This window comes from Bos indicus x Bos taurus, chromosome 7 (genome assembly GCF_003369695.1).
Source record: "Bos indicus x Bos taurus breed Angus x Brahman F1 hybrid chromosome 7, Bos_hybrid_MaternalHap_v2.0, whole genome shotgun sequence".
NCBI classification, from domain to species: domain Eukaryota; kingdom Metazoa; phylum Chordata; class Mammalia; order Artiodactyla; family Bovidae; genus Bos; species Bos indicus x Bos taurus.
In genome coordinates this window covers 189,945-206,354 of record NC_040082.1, presented here as the reverse complement: position 1 = coordinate 206,354, position 16,410 = coordinate 189,945, and the positions used below count along the sequence as shown (strand labels likewise).

General features: G+C 39.5%; 1 protein-coding gene across 2 annotated transcripts in view; it reads left to right on the top strand.

The window, feature by feature from the left end:
• Window positions 1-16,410, top strand: part of CAMK4 (calcium/calmodulin dependent protein kinase IV) — a 270,053-nt gene that overhangs the window by 181,312 nt on the left and 72,331 nt on the right. For both annotated transcript variants that reach the window (XM_027545453.1, XM_027545454.1), the window contains exon 5: window positions 9,136-9,208. In XM_027545453.1, coding sequence (XP_027401254.1) covers window positions 9,136-9,208 — 73 coding nt within the window. The remainder of the gene's footprint in view (window positions 1-9,135; window positions 9,209-16,410) is intronic.

The window sequence follows — 16,410 nt, the reverse complement described above, 5'->3', positions numbered from 1 at the left end:
AGTGTCGGTTGTGTGCGGGCCTTTTCAGCGGTTGCAGAGGGCGGGGCTGCCCTAGTGGCCCTGCGCGGACTCGCTGCGGCGGCTTCTCCTGTGCGGAACACGGGCTCCAGGGTGCCTGCGCTTCCGTGGTTGTGGCACAGGGGCTTGGTTGCTCCAAGACATGTGGGGTCTTCCCAGATCAGGGGTCAAACCTGTGTCCCCAAAATTGGCAGACAGATTCTTTACCACGGAGCCACTTAGGGAAGTCCCCAAATCTTATTCTTTATTAAGTCCAGCAAGTACGGGCTCACATTTGACAGTTAGAAATATTGATTAAATATTATTATCCCATCTTCACGATGTAATTCTCTCTGTAGTCTTGGTCCTTTTCCTTAGAATGGTTTCCCTGCTCTCCAGTCCCATGCTTCTCCCCTGCATGTATCCCACCCCCAGCTCCCATCCTCCCGACAGCTAGAAAACTCCTGTATGTCCTTCAGGTATGAGCCACCTCTGGAATACTTTTCTCACCCTGCATGGCCTGCAGAATAAATTGTCTGCCCTTCCTAGGAGCTCCCAGGCCATTCTCTAATATCTGTCACCACATTTAGCACACTGTGTAGATTGTTGTCTGTGTTTTTATACCAGGAGAAACCAATTGCCTGCAGAAGCCTTGTTTGGTGTACTACTGAGCACCTAGCACACAGTTGTCATTCCATAATATTTATTAGATAAATAAATACATGGGTACCTTTGTTAGAATGCATCATCCTTATTAATTGGATGAAGTATATTGCTATTTTAATATATAGTGTAGGAAAGTAGTGAAATTTTCATTATTCTTTCTACAACCGCTACTCTTCCCTCTATACTACCTGAAAACAGTCCCGAGTAAATTCACTCCTCCAGCCAGCCAGTCACTAGACATTCACACAAGGACATGTTCTGAACACAGGCCCTTAACCCTTAATTATATCAAAATGAAAACTCACAAACATCATACTTAGGTCAAAGCTTGAGAATTCACAATAAAGTGAATTATAGAAAAGAAATTCTAGTGAGTGAAGCACTTCTTTTCTAAGGGATGGATGGAGAAGCTCATAAGAATTCATGTATATTTAACAGACAAGGAGGGTTTCTCATCAGGAAGGCCACTCATGGTTGTGCAAGTTGGTTCTGGACCAACCCAGAAAGAGTTCTTGTGTAAACAAAGCCATGAGTCGTGCCCCCTGGAGGGGTATCCCAAAGTTGTGGTAAAGCTCTAGTCTCGAATGACTATGGGAGAGTCCACACTGATTTCTGCAGGGCCAGAGGTAATGGATTCTCTCCTCTTCTGGACAGAATGGGAGATGGGAAAAAAATGTTAATTATCAGCCATTCTTTTCCATCATCTGCGTAACAACGTCCTTCCTTTAACAGGACTGGAGCAAACCAAGCAGGTGCAGCCCCCAGAGGACACATTAATCACATTTGTGTTGGTTGATGGGTGTGCCACAGAATCCACACTTAGAGAGGAATGCAGAGGGTGAGGTAATGGTAGTCAAAGTTCTCTACTTCCTCTGACACAGTAGTTTTTCTTTTCCCCTTTTAAGGGGATACTCCATTTGAAAATACTCAGAGAGTATCAGTCAGTCAGTCAGTTCAGTCACTCAGTTGTGTCTGACTCTTTGCAACGCCATGGACTGCAGCACATCAGGCTTCCCTGTCCATCACCAACTCCTGGAGTTTGCTCAGACTCATGTCCGTTGAGTCAGTGATGCCATCCAACCATCTCATCCTCTGGCGTCCCCTTCTCCTCCTTCCTTCAATCTTTCCCAGCATCAGGGTGTTTTCCAATGAGTCAGTTCTTCAGGAAGTCAGTCAGAGAGTATAGTTCAAGTATAGTTTCAATTAAAATTTTAGTAAGTAGATTATATAACTTAATCATGAATTGAAAAAACTCACATTGTTGTAAGGAAATGTCATGTGAAAATTGATTTCTAAGGACCAGTTAATAATAACCCCCTGAGTATTGTAATCTGTCTTTACATTTTATTTGACCCTGGTATGTAACAGGTGTCTAATAAATAAACTGTGATGTTCATAATAAATGAACTGTGGTATTGGAGAAGACTCTTGAGAGTCCCTTGGACTGCAAGGAGATCCAGCCAGTCCATTCTGAAGGAGATCAGCCCTGGGATTTCTTTGGAAGGAATGATGCTAAAGCTGAAAGTCCAGTACTTTGGCCACCTCATGTGAAGAGTTGACTCATTGGAAAAGACTCTGATGCTGGGAGGGATTGGGGGCAGGAGGAGAAGGGGACGACAGAGGATGGTGCGGCTGGATGGCATCACCAACTCGATGGACGTGGGTTTGGGTGAACTCCAGGAGTTGGTGATGGACAGGGAGGCCTGGCGTGCTGCAATTCATGGGGTCAAAAAGAGTCAGACACAACTGAGCGACTGAATGAATAAATAAAAAAATTAGGAAGAATATTCCATGTTTCATTCTTTGAAAATATATGAGTTTTTTTGGCAGTGTTCAAAATAATTGCATGAAGAAAATAATTAATTTCTTCCCATCAATATAGTTTTTCTGAATCTTAATAATTATGGTCATTGAGGTATCTTCTTTTAATACATCTTTTTATTTTGTCATATCTGTTCTGATCATACCCTATTTGGAAAACATTTTCAAAATATAGCATCAGATACTTTGAGAACTTAAACTTCTTGCCACAACATTAAAAAAGAAGGTACTTTCTGAAAACTAACTATACTATTTGAGATACTAACCATCTAGGAAAAATTACAATGTTAAATTACAAAAATTCAACAGTTTTTAAAATTGTTTTTTGCTGTTCTGTCTCTTTTATGTTTTGAATTGACCTTTTTCAGATGTCTTTTCCACAAACATTTTGTGAGATGAAAACGTCTTGTGTAAGTTGTTAATCTACAGTCTATCAAAAAAAAAATGTTTTCTCTTAAAATTCTGGGAAGACAGAAACCACTATAAAGTTGTTTTTCAGTCTTCCCAAATATCCCTATAAGATTAGACCAAAAAACTAGCACGGAAAAACCAAAACCTCACAGACAACATCTATAGCAAAACCAGGTGACAGAGTATCTCTGTGACACTAAAATATGAACAAATGAGGACAAAATAATGACAATTTGGCAGAGCTGTATGGTATTAGCATTTATGGAAGAAGAGGCAGAGGACGCAAGAGGACATGTGATAGAACTAAGAACAGAACACTCAAATCTCCAAATCATTGGGAGCAGGATGGGCCAGTATAAGAAGAAAGCTAAGGGCTGGAAGAAGCACAAGCTGGGATCAAGATTGCCGGGAGAAATATCAATAACCTCAGATATGCAGATGACACCACCCTTATGGCAGAAGGTGAAGAGGAACTAAAAATCCTCTTGACCAAAGTCAAAGAGGAGAGTGAAAAAGTTGACTTAAAGCTCAACATTCAGAAAATGAAGATCATGGCATCTGGTCCCATCACTTCACGGGAAATAGATGTCAGACTTTATTTTTTTGTGCTCCAAAATTACTGCAGATGGTAATTGCAGCCATGAAATTAAAAGATGCTTACTCCTTGGAAGGAAAGTTATGACCAACCTAGACAGTATATTGAAAAGCAGAGATATTACTTTGCCAACAAAGATCCGTCTAGTCAAGGCTATGGTTTTTCCAGTGGTCATGTATGGATGTGAGAGTTGGACTGTGAAGAAAGCTGAGCACCGAAGAATTGATGCTTTTGAACTGTGGTGTTGGAGAAGACTCTTGAGAGTCCCTTGGACTTCAAGGAGATCCAACACGTCCATCCTAAAGGAAATCAGTCCTGGGTGTTCATTGGAAGAAATGATGCTGAAGCTGAAACTCCAATACTTTGGCCACCTCATGCGAAGAGTTGACTCAATGGAAAAGACTCTGATGCTGGGAGGGATTGGGGGCAGGAGGAGAAGGGGATGACAGAGGATGAGATGGCTGGATGGCATCACTGACTCGATGGATGTGAGTCTGAGTGAACTCCGGGAGTTGGTGATGGACAGGGAGGCCTGGCATACTGCGATTCATGGGGTTGCAAAGAGTCGGACACGACTGAGTGAGTGAACTGAACTGAAGGGCTTTTTGGCATACACCCACAGTAAGGTTTGAAGAGACTGCTACAGTCAAGGCCCTATGAACTCTTGAAATTAATATCTAAAGCCTCTTTGGAGGGTGGCAGGGGGAGAAAATGTATTTAGGAGAAACTTCTGGAAAGAGACTTCAGTAATCAGAATAGAGAGGATAGGTGAGGGAATGATGTTCCAGACGGAAGAGATCTTAGAAAGGATGAGGTCCAGACTTTGAAAACTTCATGAAATTAACTATACAGTCTAGAGCTGTGACACTGGAATAGATATCCTGACCTGTCAGTCTGTAAAAAGGTTGAGAAACAAATTTCCCTTAAAAATAAGCAGCAAAGCAATGGCTTAGTTAATTCCAAAACAAAATGATTATAAAAAGATAGAAAACAAGAAGTAGAATAGGGTCCCTTCAGGCGGTGAAAGCATGGTGGGAGGATATGCCCAGAAAAGGAAGGAAATTATAACAATGCAAAATAAACTAAAATTAAGAAAACCATAGAAAAAAGCAATATAAGTCAAAAGTAGAAAAGCTTTTCTTTAAAGTGTACTTGCTTTGCGGTATAAGTTTCACAGCACACTGAGTAAACATTTCTATAGATTATATCCGTTTAGCCTTGTTAGGAAATCCGCCTGAGCTGTGCTGGCGCCCGTGCCACTCGTCTGCTTTGTACACGGCCGTCCGCGTCTCAGTCTCCTGCCCCTGCCATGGCCTCCCTTCTCCCCTTTCCCCACGTGGACCACTGGTTTGTTCTCTCTACCTGGAATGTGTTTCTGTCTTATTATGTACATTACTAGTTTGTTTTATGTTCTATATTCCACATATAAGTGATAACATAGAGTATTTGTCTTTCTCTGTTTGATTTATGTCACAAAGCATAATTCTCTCTGGGTCCATTCCCATTGTTGCAAATGGCAGGATTTTATTCCCTTTTACAGCTGATTAATATTCCATTATGCCTATGTTGCACATCTTTACCCATCATTTGTTGATGGACACTAAGGTTGCTTCCATGTCTTGGCCATTGTAAGTGGTGCTGCTGTGAACATCTGGGTGCATGTAGCTTTTTGAATAGTGTTTCCCTTTTCTTTGGATATATACCCAGGAGTGAAATTGCTGGATCATATGGTAGTTCTATTTTCAATTTTTTGAGGAACGTCTATACTGTTGTCCAATATGGTTCTACTGATTTACATTCCTGCTAACAATGTACGAGGGTTCCCTTTTTTCCACATCCTTGCCAACATTTGCTATTTGTGGGGTTTTTGATGATAGCCTTTCTAAAAGGCATGAGGAGATATCTCACTGTGGTTTTGAGTTGCCTTTCTCTGATCATCAGTGATGTTAAACATCTTTATATGTACCTATTGGCCATTAGTATATCTTTTGAAAAGTCTGATTTGATCCTCTGCCCATTTTTCAATCAGGTTGCCTGTATTTCTGCTGTTGACTCGCATGAGCTGGCACACATGTCAGTGGGTGCCTGTGTGCTCAGTCTGTCAGTCGTGTCTGACTCTGTGATCCCGTTAACTGTAGCCCACCAGGCTCCTCTGTCCATGGGATTTCCCAGGCAAGAATACTGGAGTGGGTTGCCATTCCCTTCTCCTGGGGATCTTCCCAAACCAGGGATCAAACCTAAGTCTTTTGCATCTCCTGAATTGGCAGGCAGATTCTTTACCACTAGTGCCATCTGGGAGGCCCATATATGTTGGATATTAATTCCTTATTGGTCATATCATTTATAAATAGTTTCTCCCATTCAGTAGCTTGTCTTTTCATTTTGTCAGTGGTTTTCTTTGCTATGCAAAATCTTTTAAGTTTAATTAGGTCCCACTTGCTTATTTTTGCTTTTACTTCTTTTGCTTAGGAGACAGATCTGAAAAAATATTACTATTATTTATGTCAAAGAGTTTTCTGCCTAGATTTTCTCCTAGAAGTTTTATGGTTTCAGGTCTTATATTTAGATCTTTAATCCATTTTGAGGGTTTTTTTTTTTTTAATGGTGTGAAGAAATTTTCAAATCTCATTCTTTTACAAGTAGCTGTCCAGTTTTCCCAGCAGCATTTACTGAAAAGACTCTCCTTTCTCAACTCTGTATTCTTGACTCTTTTGTCATATATTAATTGGCCTTAAGTGTGTAGGTTTATTTCTGCAGTCTCTATTCTGTTCCTTGATCTATGTACCTGTTTTTGTGCCACCTCTGTGCTGTTTTGATTACTGTAGCTTTGTAGTATAGTCTGAAGTCAAGATGCATGATACCTCCAGCTTTGTTCTTTTTCCTCAAGATTGTTTTGTAAATTTGGGGGTTTTTGTGATTCCATGGAAATTTTAGGATAATTTATTCTAGTTCTTTTTTTTTTTATTCTAATTCTGTAGAAAATGTCATGGGTAGTTTTCGGGGTTGCATTAAATCTGTAGATTGCTTTGCATAGTTTGTGAATTTTAACAATATTTATTCTAATCCCAGAACACGGGCTATTTTTTCATTTCTTTGTGGTGTCTTCAGTTTCCTTCATCAGTGTTCTCTAGTTTTCAAAGTGTAGTTCTTTCACTTCCTTGGTTAAGTTTCTTCCTAAGTATTTTATTTTTTGGACATAGTTGTTTTTTTTTTTAAACTTTACATAATTGTATTAGTTTTGCCAAACATCAAAATGAATCCATCACAGGTATACATGTGCTCCCCCTCCTGAACCCTCCTCCCTCCCCATACCATCCCTCCAGGTCATCCCAGTGCACCAGCCCCAAGCATCCAGTATCGTGCATTGAACCTGGACTGGCATAGTTTTAAACAGGATTATTTTCTTGCTCTCTCTTTCTGATCATTATTAAGTGAAGTGAAGTTGCTCAGTCGTGTCCGAATCTTTGCGACCCCATGGACTGTAGCCTACCAGGCTCCTCTGTCCATGGGATTTTCCAGGCAATAGTACTGGAGTGGATTGCCATGTCCTTCTCCAGCAGATCTTCCTGACCCAGGGATTGAACCCGGGTCTCCCGCATTGTAGACAGACACTTTACCATCTGAGCCACCAGGGAAGTCCTGATCATTATTAGTGTATTGAAAAGCAAATGGATTTCTGTATATTAATCTTACATCTTGCAACTTACTTGAATTCATTTATTACATAGTTTTTTTTGTGAAGACTTTAGGACTTCCTATATAGAGTGTCATGTCATCTGCAAGAAGTTCCATTTTACCTCTTCCCTCCCATTTTGGATGCCTTTTATTTATTTATTTTTTGGTCAGATTTCTGTGGCTAGGATTTCTAATACTGTGTTAAGTAAAAGTGGAGAGAATGGACATCCTTGTCTTGTTCCTAATTTTAGAGAAAAGGCATTTAGCTTTTCACTGTTGAATGTAATGTTGGATTTTGTAATCCAGCTGTAATCCAGCTGTGGATTTGTCTTAAATGGCCTTTATTATTTTGAGATGTGTTCCCTCTCTACACAGTTTGATGAGATTTTTCATCATGAATGGTTGTTGAATTTTGTCAAATGCTTTTGCTGCATCTATTGAGATGATCATGTGATTTTTATCCTTCCTTTTGTTAATGTGGTTCAGCACATTCATTGATTTGCAAATATTTAACCATCCTTGCATCTTGGAATAAATCCTACTTGTTCATAGTGTGTGACTCTTTCAATACATTGTTGAGTTAGGGTTACTGATATTTTGTTGACAATGCTTGCATCTACATTAATCAGATATTGGCCTATAATTTTCTTGTTTTGTGTTATCTTTGTCTGGTTTTGGTATCAGGGTAATGGTGGCCTCTTAAATTTTGGAGTTTTCCCTCCTCTTACATTTTTTGGAATAGCTTGAGAAGGATAGATATTAATTCTCTTTTATGTGTTTGTTAGAATTACCCTGTGAAGCCCACTCCCACCTGGACTTAAGTTTGCTGGGAGTGTTTTTAATTACAAATTCAATTTTAATACTACTGATTCATCTGTTCAGATTGTCTATTTCTTTCTGATTTAGTCTTGACAGGTTTGTTTCGTATTTAGTCTTGACAGTTTATTTCCAGAAAGTCTTCCATTTCTTCTAGGTTGTCCAAGTTGTTGGCATATAACTGTTCATGGTATTCTCTCTCTTTTTTTTTTTCTTTGTATTTCTGTGGTATTTGCTGTTATTTCTCCTCTTTCATTCCTTATTTTGTTTATTTGAGCCCATAAAGTAGAAAAACTCTTATATGTGTGTAATTGCATACCCCAAAGAAGAAATCCAAAGCAATGGAAGAAAATAAATATGAAACATTCTAATTCAGGAAAATTCTTTTAAAAAAAGAAAAGACTTTAATTTCAAAAGAAAATGTCTGGCCCAAATCTATGCAAAAGGAACAAGTCATTTATTTGGAAAAGAAAAGCAGATGAGAGGGAGTAAGGGGGTGTAAAAGAGGAGCTGCAGATAAAAAGAGAAGAAGAGACATATCAGCCAATCAGTTGCATGGACTTAATTTTAATACTGATTCAAACAAACCAATTTTAAAAACAAATAGAAAGTTGAAACTGCATATCTGATGATATTAAGGAATTGGCATTTATAGATATGATAATGGCATTGTAGTTATGATTTTAAAAGATCCTTTAATTTTAAAGATACCTCCTTAAATATTTATGAATGAAATTATATGATGTCTTATATTTGCTTTAAAATAATAGAGGAAGAGGGAAAGTAATTGGATAGACAAAGCAACATTGGCCATGAATTAGTAATTGCTGAAGCAATGTGACAATTAAATGAGATGGTTCATGGTATATTGTCTACTTGTTATAGGTTTAAAATTATTTGCAACACAGAGTTTGAAAATAATTTTTTGTCCCCGACAGGATGGATACTTCAAGCCTAGGCAAAATAAATATTTTCCATTTTCGTAAATAAACCTGAAGACTTCTAGATTGCCAACTTATGGAAATCTTTCCCCTCGTGTTATGGTAGCCTGCTGTAATTGTTTAGATAAATCTTCTGTAACATTAATTTAACCTCTTTTAACATCTGCTCAGTTGAATGCATGTGTCTGAGAAGCATTTCATCGTTTTTTTTAGGATTGTGGAAAAGGGATATTATAGTGAACGAGATGCTGCAGATGCTGTCAAACAGATCTTGGAGGCAGTTGCTGTAAGTATGAAGTGACGGCAGTGGTGCAACTCTTGGTGATGTCTTCCTTTTATAGAGTCATCTTTAAGAAGTATATTTCAGTGACAAACCATAACATTTACAGAAAAACTGTATGAAATATTTATTAGAAAATGTTGAACAAATTTATATTTTCTGATGATAACTCAGACTCTGAAAGATGCAGTCCTGATATGTAATGCCGTAAGTTTATAAGAATCATGTCCATTCTGTTGTTTTGAGTAAGATCAGACTTTGGTGCCTATGGTTGTTTTTTTCTCTCTGCATTTCTTGAGTTTTTCTCTTTTTTGTTTTTGTTGTTTAGTAAGGAAGTGGGAAAAGGTTCAAAGAGATAAATATAGACCTTAGAGCATAGAGATTGTTGAGTTTTCTTTCAAGAAAAGAAATGAGTAAATTAGGAGAATAAATTCTGACAATTTTTTGAAAGGGAGAAGAAGTGTGTTAACACCTTAAACTGGAATAAAGCTTTATAAATTGATGGAAACATGCACCCATATTTACACACACACAAAAATGTAATTTTGAGTTTAATTGTATTGAATTAGTAGGGGAATATTTGTCTAGATAAAACAGACTCAATTGGTGAAAATCTTCCCATATATTCAGTGGTGTCTAGTACATCCTTGGAGAAGGTAATGGCACCCCACTCCAGTACTTTTGCCTAGAACCTCCCATGGACGGAGGAGCCTGGTAGGCTGCAGTCCATGGGGTCGCTAGAGTCGGACACGACTGAGCGACTTCACTTTCACTTTTCACTTTCCTGCATTTGAGAAGGAAATGGCAACCCACTCCAGTGTTCTTGCCTGGAGAATCCCAGGGACGGGGGAGCCTGGTGGGCTGCCATCTATGGGATCGCACAGTCAAACACGACTGAAGCGACTTAGCAGCAGCAGCATTACATCCTTGGACACTTTGGTGATCCTTTTATTGAACCTAAAGCCAGAACAAATTTAAAACAAAACCCGTATTATTTTACCTACTCACAAAGCTTTACAAAGCTTCAGTTTAGGAAGCAGGTTACTACATTCAAGTCAAAAATTCTTTGAGAGAAGTTTTATAAAAATCAAATTTTCTCTGATTGCTGAAAATAAGGGTTAATTTGGAGAAAAAAATTAAAGTGATTTTTCTTAGTATTTCACAGGTAGAAAGAAGCAATTTAAAACTTGTAAGAAGTAGCTGACATTTATGAAATAGTTTGTTGTCAGCTACCTGGCTATAGAGAGCTATAAAAAATAAGGCAGTTGGGAACTCTAAGTAATCATTGATATAGTTCACATCTGTCCTGAATCACACACTTTTAAGACTGTATCTATGCTTGTTTTTGAACCCACAGAAGTTGAAAACCTCAAGGCTCTTGGGAAATATGTTGCAAGCATAATTATACCCCTCAGGCGACAAACCTTAAAACCCTTCTCTTTGCCCCTATGGCATCTCAATTCTTGCCCCAAATATTTCACACTATTTGTGTAACTGTAATCTTGCTTCTTCTGCTTTTTAGCTTTAGATAGCATTTTTAAAAGCTTTTACAGTGAATATGAAAGATGTTTCCCCTTTGGGTTTGAATTCATTCAGTCAGTCTTTAAGTGCAGTCTTTAAGCCTTCTTGATACTCAGCCTCTTGAAATAAATTCCAGATTGTCTCAAGTTAAACAGTCTAGTCAGTCTGGACATTTGGGACGGGTCATCATGTCATCTGTCATAAAGCACAAGGCCAAAGCTTAAAGCCCTCTTTTCTATTTACTTATAGAGATAACCAGGGAATATTTCATCTCCTCTGGTAGCTCACTGTTTCTGCAACCTCTAGTCCTTTCCTTGTTACCACTGATATCCTACTGTTCCTCTACTTTCAGAAAAACCACCGTCATTCTCTTTTATCCACCCCTGATGCTGCCTTCTCTCTTTTGCTAACCATAGTTCTCTTGGACATATATTAATTTCAAAGCCATAAACTTGGAGCCTGGAGAAACTTGCAATATAGAGTGTACAGTGAATTTAACAAAATAAAAGGAAATGGTTGAAGAAATATTAAATATGTCTGCTATGTCAAAAAAAATAGATTCTTTTGTTTGAATTGTTTTAAATATTATAGTGATGGGCATGAAGAGTTGCAAACAAAGTCATCTAACCCTTTAAGGTTATGGGACAAATACGGTATCTGAACATTGAAGAAAGAGAGGAAATGAACATGATTATAAGGATGCAAAAAAGGATGAAATAGTGGAAGTTCCTTTTGTTAAATTTTTAAAATCTGTAATCTCCCCTAAAAAAGAGATAAATTTCTTTTAAATAAATTTAAATTTAAATACATTTAAATTTAAATAAACTTGGCCTGTTAGAATTAAGATAAAGAATTAATGCTAAAGAGTCGGACAGGACTGAGCAACTTTACTTTCACTTTTCACTTTCCTGCATTGGAGAAGGAAATGGCAACCCACTCCAGTGTTCTTGCCTGGAGAATCCCAGGGACAGGGAAGCCTGGTGGGCTGCCGTCTATGGGGTCACACAGAGTCGGACACAACTGACGCGACTTAGCAGCAGCAGCAGCAGCAGCAGCAGCATTGAAGAACTGGAAAGACAAAAGGGGAACACTAAACTGATCTATTGTAGAGGTAGCAGCTTCGAGATGCAACCTCCTTTTAGACTGGAGAAACCCAGTAAAGAGGCTGGATGATTAAAGTTTAGAAGTGTAAAGGAGGTGCTCTGTAGTCCTGTGTGCAGGCCCACTGTGAGGACCTGCCCATGAAGCTGCTCCTCAGACCTTGGAGAAGAGTGTTCTAGCCAACCAGTGCGAGTATCACTGAAGAGGGGCCCGGAATTGGTTCTATGAGCGCTGGAAAACTGGAAACAATGGCTGCTGTCCAAAGGATCTGCCCCTGCAAGGTGAAGAAGTGTTTCAGAAGTGCATGGGACAGGCTCAGAAAAGGAGCAAGTGCCTTCATCCTCTTCCAGCCTCCACTGCCTCCCTGGTGCCCTCTAACACAGAGTCACACAGGAAACCAGTGAGGAAGAGTGTGGCTGGTAACTCAGTCCCAGCTTCACAAAGGACTGTAAAAGGCAAAGTTAAAGTTGAGAGACAATACCTTAATAAATGGTACTGTAAGTTATTTGAAAACAAAAATCAATTCTCAAAATTTCTATTTCTATTCATAGACTCTTTAAAGTTTTCGTAGGCTTTACTAATGCGTGTGAAATGGTTCTGGAGGTCAATGAAATCAAAACAAATGCAGCAGCATTAAAAACTTACTATCTATGTTTATAAAGGGCAATATATATGTTATTCAGCTTTACATTGTTTGACATGTTTAAGCCTTCTTCCATCTGACCTCTAATTCCTGTTGACAGAACCAGTCTACTTTTATAAAGATGGAAAGGGCTAGAACCCCTTTCCTCATCCTCCCTTGCTGCCAAGGGCATATGACCCAGTCCTCACCAGTGGGTTCTGAGGGGCCATCTACTCATGAACTGTTGGAAAAGTTTCCCTTTAATAAAAGGAGAACCAAGGGCGGAAAGGTCTTCTCTCCTCTTCACTGTCATCTTGGAGCCTATCTGTGATGCTGGGAGCTGCTTTTGCTGTCTTGTAATTATGAGGAGAAACATAACTGTGCTGAAGACGGCAGAGAATGCATTTGGAGTTCTGTTTGACACCTCTCAGTATTTCTGCCGCTTTAAGTTGTGTGTCTTGTTACCTGAAGCGAGAGGCACTGAACTTACTCTTGAATAAATGTTTGTGTATATACTAATAATGGTTGTGTGTCAGAGCACACTGCATACTTTTCCATCTATGTAAACGTGGCAGGAAGGGCATACTCCTGGACAAAGGGATTCTGGTGCCGCAGTTGTCTAAAAACTGAACTTCACTGAGTGTAAAGCACACACCAACGTGCCGTGTGTATCTGTGCTAGTCGCACCTGACTCTGTGAGACCCCGTGGACTGCAGCCTGCCAGGCTCCTCTGTCCATGGGATTCTCCAGGCAAGAATACTGGAGTGGGGTGCCATTTCCTTCTCCAGGGGATCTTCCTGACCCAGGGATCCAACCTCCATCTCTTGCATCTCCTGCATTGGCAGGCAGATTTTTACCACTGCACCATGGGAAGCCCCCCACATACTGTTAAATCAGGATTAAGTATGATTCAAAGGGACAGTGAGGTTTAAGGTTACTAACATTAAGCTTGTTTCTGGCACTTGTTCTTGTGAATGTTGTTCCTGCTTGGGTCCACTTATTGTCAATAAAAAGATTCTTCTGTGGAGTTAATAAGCATTGAGCGACTAGAACAGCAAATGTGGGTGGTTTTGGTTTTTGAGTTGGTCAGTTCCTGTGATATTTACTTTGGAGGATAGATTTTGGTGCAAGGCTGAAGGCATTAAAATATAATGAGAATTTTACCAGTAAAAAGTAAGTGTAGTTTCTAAGAATTGAGAGATTACATTCATCAGAGAAGAAATACAGTTCTGTTAATATTCTAATGTTTTTTATTTATAAACATAGAATAAAATAGATCAGTGGCTCAGGCATAGCAGGGACATTTTATCAGAAAAAAAATTGGAGCAAAAAAATAATCTACATTCTGAAAATTATAGCTCAGTATTAAGAACATGGAGATCTAAAAATAATGCCTGGGAAGGAGGTATTTTGCTCTAATGTATGGAATGTTTCTGTACGTCATTATTGGCAATGAGAACAATATCAAAAGTTTATCAATTCTGAGTGGCCTTCTCTCCTTTGATTACCAGGTGAATCACAATAAATTCTGACGTACATGTCTAGAAATTTTCCAATTTCTATATATAAAACATCATGTCAGTTGTTACATTCTAAATGACTTGGTGCTTCTGTAAATGTTGAATGATGTCAGTCATTCAGTTCAACCATTAGCTAATTCTCTGGTATGTGCCACAATCTTGGATACAGAGATTAAGAAGTTCACTAGTTTATAGAGCATATAGACACATTGGCACATAGCTGTAAGAATATATATGTGTACCAACTGATGCATTTTGCAAATTCAAAGACATTACAGAAGGCAAAGCTATTCAAAACATCTAGAAAGAAACTGAATCAGAAAAATCTTGCCAGAGGAGGTTATATCTGTGTTGGGTTTTAAAAGAAAAAGATTCTTGTTTGGTAGGCAACCAGTATGAAAAAAAAAGGCAATTTCAGGAATATTCCTTTTCTCCAGTAAATTGTTATAGATCATAATAGACCAAAGGCAAAGGTGTGAACTGCTGGTCTTTGGAATGGTCTGGACCTAACAGAAGCAGAAGATATTAGGAAGAGATGGCAAGAATACACAGCAGAACTACACAGAAAAGATCTTCACGACCCAGATAATCACGATGGTGTGATCACTGACCTAGAGCCAGACATCCTGGAATGTGAAGTCAAGAGGGACTTAGAAAGCATCACTACGAACAAAGCTAGTGGAGGTGATGGAATTCCAGTTGAGCTATTCCAAATCCTGAAAGATGATGCTGTGAAAGTGCTGTACTCAATATGCCAGCTAATTTGGAAAACTCAGCAGTGGCCACAGGACTGGAAAAGGTCAGTTTTCATTCCAATCCCAAAGAAAGGCAATGCCAAAGAATGTTCAAACTACCGCACAATTGCACTCATCTCACACGCTAGTAAACTAATGCTCAAAATTCTCCATGGCAGGCTTCAGCAATATGTCAACTGTGAACTTCCTGATGTTCAAGCTGGATTTTGACGAGACAGAGGAACCAGAGATCAAATTGCCAACATCCGCTGGATCATGGAAAAAGCAAGAGAGTTCCAGAAAAGCATCTATTTCTGCTTTATTGACTATGCCAAAGCCTTTGACTGTGTGGATCACAATCAACTGTGGAAAATTCTGAAAGAGATGGGAATACCAGACCACCTGATCTGCCTCTTGAGAAATTTGTATGCAGGTCAGGAAGCAACAGTTAGAACTGGACATGGGACAACAGACTGGTTCCAAATAGGAAAAAGAGTATGTCAAGGCTATATATTGTCACCCTGCTTATTTAACTTCTATGCAGAGTACATCATGAGAAATGCCGGACTGGAAGAAACACAAGCAGGAATCAAGATTGCGAGGAGAAATATCAATAACCTCAGATATACAGATGACACCACCCTTATGGCAGAAAGTGAAGAGGAAATAAAAAGCCTCTTGATGAAGATGAAAATGGAGAGTGAAAAAGTTGGCTTAAAGCTCAACATTCAGAAAACAAAGATCATGGAATCTGGTCCCATCACTTCATGGGAAATAGATGGGGAAACAGTGGAAACAGTGTCAGACTTTACTTTTCTGGGCTCCAAAATCACTGCAGATGGTGACTGCAGCCATGAAATTAAAAGACGCTTACTCCTTGGAAGGAAAGTTATGACCAACCTAGATAGCATATTCAAAAAGCAGAGACATTACTTTGCCAACAAAGGTTCGTCTAGTCAAGGCTATTGTTTTTCCTGTGGTCATGTATGGATGTGAGAGTTGGACTGTGAAGAAGGCTGAGCACCGAAGAATTGATGCTTTTGAGCTGTGGTGTTGGAGAAGACTCTTGAGAGTCCCTTGGACTGCAAGGAGATCCAACCAGTCCATTCTGAAGTTCAGCCCTGGGATTTCTTTGGAAGGAATGATGCTAAAGCTGAAACTCTAGTACTTTGGCCACCTCATTCGAAGAGTTGACTCATTGGAAAAGACTCTGATGCTGGGAGGGATTGGGGGCAGGAGGAGAAGGGGACAACAGAGGATGAGATGGCTGGATGGCATCACTGACTTGATGGAAGTGAGTCTGAGTGAATTCCGGGAGTTGGTGATGGACAGGGAAGCCTGGCGTGCTGTGAATCATGGGGTCGCAAAGAGTCGGACACGACTGAGCGACTGAACTGAACTGAACTGAAAGCACACTTGAGAACTAGGGCTTGAGTGAGAGGCAGGGAGCCTATCCTGAGAGGCTTGCATGATTTGTGGAAGAGGGTCCGTTTTTCTGTGGGTGAAGAGGCCTGAGGGACTTTGACTGCAGGACCACCCTTCCTTGTGGTAGCATGACGTCCAGGAGCAGGGAGGCCAGTGAAGAGATTGTGGAGATGTCCAGCAAGAAACAAAAGTCATCTGAAGCGACGTGCTTTGTGATGTTGTGAGTGAAATATTCTAACAGCTAAGGCCATGCAGAGCTCCCCTTGGACTTCCACTGTCAGTATT